Source organism: Perca fluviatilis, chromosome 2 (assembly GCF_010015445.1).
Source record: "Perca fluviatilis chromosome 2, GENO_Pfluv_1.0, whole genome shotgun sequence".
NCBI lineage: Eukaryota > Metazoa > Chordata > Actinopteri > Perciformes > Percidae > Perca > Perca fluviatilis.
Window position 1 is genome coordinate 31,582,842 of NC_053113.1, and position 6,168 is coordinate 31,589,009.

General features: G+C 36.4%; 1 protein-coding gene across 2 annotated transcripts; it reads right to left on the reverse strand.

Annotated features, from left to right (window-relative positions):
- Nucleotides 1-1,130: 1,130 nt before the first annotated feature.
- Nucleotides 1,131-4,950, reverse strand: LOC120549585. Of its 2 annotated transcripts, none has more exons than XM_039786611.1 (4): nt 4,672-4,950; nt 3,454-3,567; nt 2,001-2,043; nt 1,131-1,755 (listed from the first exon to the last, which is right to left on the reverse strand). In XM_039786611.1, the coding sequence occupies exons 1-4, from the start codon at nt 4,723-4,725 to the stop codon at nt 1,619-1,621; spliced, it is 348 nt and encodes a 115-aa protein (XP_039642545.1). In that variant the 5' UTR covers nt 4,726-4,950; the 3' UTR covers nt 1,131-1,618. The 2 variants fall into 2 exon arrangements, with proteins under 2 accessions (XP_039642545.1, XP_039642539.1); XM_039786605.1 differs by having other exon boundaries at nt 1,131-1,818; nt 4,672-4,949.
- Nucleotides 4,951-6,168: the final 1,218 nt, after the last annotated feature.

Sequence of the window (6,168 nt, forward strand, 5' to 3'; positions counted from 1 at the left end):
CCTATTTGTTACTAACATACCAAACATAAGGGTTTGCTGTACATAATGTGGCAGTGAAAGAGAAGCTTCGGAGAAACCAAACAAAGCAATCAGTGCATCAGGTTCAATCTGTAGTTAATAAATGTTAGAATACCAAGTAAAGATATCATGCCAGGAACGAGGTTAGGACAAAACCGCAAAGTATGAGAAGTTTGAAAAGTTACACCTGTCCCAAATATCAGATACATTAGGATACATTTTGTTCAATCTTTTTTTGGAATAATTTCATTTATGCAGGACTTTGAACTGGATCAGCTGCAACCTCGCATTAAATCCACTTGAATGAATCCTCTCCAACCCCTCCCTCTACCCCTCCTCAGTTAACCCCATTTCAAGATCTGTCTCCCAGAAAGACTTGATGTGGTATGATAATACAACAGTCATATTAGAAAACAGTAACACAAATTTTGAAACAAGATGTTTAAAACCAGAAAACATTTCTTGTACATTGTATCTTAGTTGTTTTTAACAAAATTTCTGTTGTAAATAATTGTGCTTGTGCAAGGGACCAACTCTGGACTACAATTACATGACATATCACTGAATCTTTCACATGAAAAAAAAAAAATCAGCTCTGCATAGCCTGGTTGATTGAATTCCAACATTTGATATGTAAAAAAAAATCTTTAAATTGTCATACATAAAGTGGCCTTTAGTGACCTAAAGTATTTAAAATTAAACAAACAAATATACAAGACATTATGAAATAAATAACAATATGAATGAATACAGACAAAATATAACCAATGAAATTGTCAAATAATCCAATACATTTTTAAAACTCGTCTTTTTGCCAGTCAAGACGAACAAGGTAGAGCCAGTAATGTGATTGGCTATTGCTTTGTTCTGAATGAATCGACAGCCAATTATTATTATTTTGATTATTTCATGTTTGTTTTTATTTATTCTTGTGGTCATTTAATGTCTTATCTATTTAATTCTGAACACTTGATGTCTCCATACAGCCCCTTCAGAATGATATATGAATGTATTCCTGAAAAAAAAAAAAGACTGACATGTAGTTCATCCATGAGATGATTCAGAACCTGACTAAAACACTAGAGGGCATCACGCTGCAATGAAACACAGCAAAGGCTTACAGTAGAGTTTATTGAAATAGGTTGGTAAAATGTGACAGTTTTTGAAAGATACACAGTATTGACACATTATTTGATTATTATTTTGTACATATTTATTTAGTCAAAACAGTTATATATATTCACAGCATATTCAGTCACTCACACACTCTGTCATCACAGCACATCAAAACTAACATTCATTCAGATGTATAGTGTATTATAACATAGTTAATCTATTATTAACATAGAATTTCAAATATTAGCTGTTTAGGATGTAAGCTATTACTGTATATTTTTGTTTATACTGTATCACTCATCCAGGAGCTCTACTAAGTTTTTATCATGAAGTTTGAATATATGGACATTTGCATATGAGGGCATATATGCATTTGTGTATGCAATGGGTATACACAATCCCAGAGTTCATCCATCGCTTGGTGGATCCACATACGTCCTACCTCAGGCTTAAAGCACCGGCACCACTATCCCTCTTTGTCCATCTACTTGGTGTTCTTGTGCTTCTTCTGTTGGAACTTCCTGAAATGGGTCTGGATGGTGGCGGCGGCCTTCTCAACTTCAACAGGGCTGAGCGGAGGAACAGCGGGCATGGTGCACGTTCCATTGCTGGCATTGGATTCTGAGCACGACAGGACACAGGGGACAGCCAGAGAGGCGGAGGCAATTGCCATGGAGACATAGTCTGTAGCAATGATCAAGTTTAAACACATGGTTTCCATATTAGCCTTGATTCAAGTGGGCTATTTTTCTGGTTAAAGTTTGATTCAGTCAGATTTGACACTTGGTTTGAATCAAGTATCTTTAAGATGAATTACTATTGCAGAAACATAGCCTGCATTTAAATTAATTAACAGTGTTACTTACTCTTTCTATACACGCCTATGCTGTTCCTCCTGAGGCCATCAAACTGTTAATGAAACAGAATAGTTGAGTGTTAGAAGAAAAACTCACTGACGCACACAGGAAAAAAAAGGACAAGATGGATGAGATACCAGGCAGGTTTGACAATTATCAACGTTACAATCTTATCTTGAACTTGGGTGACACATTGTTCACATACCACTGACAGTACACAATCACATGCAAACAGACAGTCACGCTGGCGCTTCTGCTAAATTCTTTAATTCAACTGTACAACATGTGCAGTACAGTTAGAGTAATGACCTCAAACACAAATCCTCTTGATTGGGATTACTGCTCAAGAAGAGCAGCGGCAGGGAAGCCAGACGCTGAGGACTGGACAGGCTTAGCCTACTTATAGTCCGTTTGGCTGTGTGCCTGCATTCAGTCCCATTCACTGGCTCCATTACATTCTCAATGAGGTCCTCTCTCCTTTTACCAGTTTACCAGTTTTACTCCTTTTAAAGGTGAATGTAAACTTAGGCCAGTGTAAGACATTAAACGTATTTCTTCGCCTCTGCCTCTGTTTTTGTTTTTAACTCCCTGTTTATTCTGTGGATGTTTTTTGTGGGCAAATGTGTTCTTTTGCCTTCTCAGCATCTGTGCCCTCGGTTAACCACCAAAGTTCCTGTTGCTGCTGCGCTCCAGCTCCAGCAACTGTTGGTCTTTTTGTTTGCCATATTCATCTTTATAAAGGTCTATGTCAGAAGTAACCTTCAAACCAGTTACCTTAAACTAAGAAAAAGGCACTAAAAACTCCACACAGACAGCTGAACTACAGTTTACGTGCAGGACATCAGAGGTGAGCAGTTTGAACTGAAATGTGCTTCTTGGTTCAGAAAGTAAAAGCCTGTGGAAAAGACAAATAATTGAAGTTGTGGAGTTGCTCTATGCACAAAGACTTATTGATTCACTGAGATTGATTCAATGCAAGGCCAAAAGATCAGTGTTTAACTGAGTCTGATGCACTCAACTTTATTTTTTACTTTTGGCTGTTGCTGTTTGAGTGCAGAGGGAACAAAAGTCATCTCTCTCTTGTAAATCATATTCTTTTTCTTTGCAGTCCTCCTCTGGGACGCTATAATCAAACATAGAACAGGTGACCAAGCTAACATGCTCGTGAGCTGAGTCAAGCTTGACTGCTGAACTTTCCACATGCTCTGTCTCACCATTAGATAACAGAAGATTAGAAAGAGCTAATTTATGAGTAATAACTCCAGCCACACTGGCAGGTGAAATCAAAATGGAAGTTACTTGTCTCCAGAAGAGAGGATGTGGTTATAGTGTGTGTATTAGTCATGTGCAGAATGAATGTGAATTGTATAAGCTGTTAGGAATCAATTGCATTGGTGCGTCAGCATGGCGATGTGTGTGCGACAGCAAACTTTACTGAGGTCCAGATCTAATTACAACTAACCTCATCTGCTTTGCTGCTCCTCCGACTGTGTGACACTGAGTGAACATGCCAAGGCAAAGGCTGGGACAGCATGTAAGGCAAAGGCTCTTGTTGCCGTGCAAACCGCACCCCTATCTGAAAGTGAGAAGGAGTTTGGGTTAAAGGTGTCAGTGTGTAAATCAAAGTGTGCAATAGGGCTGGATGATTAATCGAAAATGTATTTTTCCATAATTTCCATAATTTTTTATAAAAGTAAAAACCAAAATGTGACTTGTTCACAAGACATTTTCATTTCAAGCACTGTGTGCTTTCATTTCAATTTTTATAAATTTTCAATAAATAGCTATAATAGTTCCCGCTTTGTGTGTTTCTTTCAATTATTTTAAAATCACAAAAATAAGCACTTTTGAATTAGAAAAAAATATCTCATCTTCAATATTTGAGCCTATTTAAACTACAAACCTTGCCAATGAACTATGAGGACAAAAAAAACAAATCACAATTTTTTTGAAATTATCGTTCATTTATCGTTATCGAGGTCAAATGTGCAATTAATCGTGATTTAGATTTTAGGTCATATTGTGCAGCCCTAGTGTGCAACATAAGCGACCTCATCACTCAACTTACCTCTCTACCCTTACCCTTGCTCTCCACATTTACTAATCAAATACATGTAAAAAAACAAATTCAATTTTCAGTACAGTTTGGCCTACTGAAGTTTCTGGGTGGTCTTTTGACTGCTGACCTGGTAAATATTTTATTTTTTAGAAACACGAGTATTAGATGTTACATAATTAGCAGAGAGGAATAAGGTATAATAATGCTGCACATTAAAAGCTTGGTTTAACATCACATCAATATATTTGGATGCTGTCAACATACAGTAAGCCTGGTTTTGACACTGATGGCCTGTCTTAACATCACATTAATCACATTATGATGCTGTCAATATAAACCTGATTTATATTGGGCACTGACGACATGCTGGGTGAGAAAACCACAATGCTATGGTAAAAGCAAAAACACAGCACTTTTCCCACCAGTGTATTTCTTCTCATATTGAAATATTCTTTATATTTGTTGATACAAATATAAAGAATACTTTAATAATATTAAGGTATTTTAATATTGAATAATATTGTATTTTTAAAGTAAACAGAATATTAAGTTAACACACTTAATACATGTTAAATCAAAATTTCCAAAGTTATATTCCACCTGTCATTATAATCATCTTACCGATTCTACGACTCTGACCACCATATACATGGCTGTTAGCATGGTGACCAACATCTTGACCACTGCTTCTTTAGTGTCTCTGTTAATCCTTAATGTTCTCCTTGGTTTTCGACAACTTTCAACAGTCCTGCTGAAGAAACAGAGCCGAGCAATCAGGAATGAAACGCAGGGCTGCTCAGAGGAAGGACAATTGATTGCAGTGTTGAGTATGTCCCATCACACAACTTTCTCAGGTACACACAAACACACACTCACACATAAACATGTCACACACTTCATTCTCACAGTCTCTGACACATGAGGGTAAGACCACTAAAGAGCTTTGCAGGACAGAAATAGAGAAGCAGTAATCTTTTTCTTATTACGTATCCCTCAGGTGTGCTTTCATCTCTCCAGCAGAAGGGGTTAGATCAGGTTTTATTTTTATTTATTTTAATCCCATGTTGGATTTAGACCTTACGGATAATTTGCTTTGCATATTATTTTATTTTCCTTCAAGCTCAAATGTGTTATGCTGATTATACAAACTCATGTGTTACACTGGTGAGAATTAGAAAGAAGTTCCCAAACAAGTTGACATTTTGACATATAGGTACCACTTTCTTTTTTTAATTTTTAATTTAACCTTTATTTATCCAGGTAAATCGATTGAGAACAAATTCTCGTTTGCAACGACGACCTGTCACATTCACACAGTTACGCATTCATACCTGGAAGCTGTCCAGTACAACCACAGTCTGAACTGCTGAGCAGCTCCACTGGAGCGTTTGGGGTTAAGGGCCTTGCTCAAGGGCACCTCAGCGGTCTGGGGATTGAACCGGTGACAAGCTCGCTTCTTTAACCATTAGGCCACCACTGCCCAATCTTTTCTAATATGACACATTTTACGAAGTGTTTATAAATTGTAACAAATGACTTTGACTTGAATAATTACTAAATAATTTACTCATGTTTTATAGATAATATATGAGCCATTAACAAGAACACATTTGGGCTGGACTGGTTGTGAAAATCCCTTTGCATGCTATTTATCATTTTTATTTGGGTTATAAATGTTGGTAACCATTAATAACCTTAATAAATTGTTTATAAACGGATTTTGGTCCAGATATTCCGCAGCCCTCATTCAAAATATAAGTGGACATACAGTCTAATTAAACAAAGTGATTTTTCACAAACTGGCAACCCCTAGGTTGCTTTCGTTATTGGGTTTTTAGCTTCAGTAAGTCATTTATTAGCCATTAATAAAGCATTAGTTACAATTAATAAACCTTTTATAAATTGTGCCTTATTAGAAAGTGGTACCAACATATAATATATAAGTATAAATCTAATAAAATAAATGTATTAAACTTAAAATAATTATTAAAGATTTCAACTGCAAATCTCCTTTGCCCGCTTGTAATTATTATAGAAGAAGGGTGACAAATTGGAAAGAAGCACCAGGTTTGAATCCACCTGGATTTGCAAACTGAAAATCAGCATATCTGCAGCAAA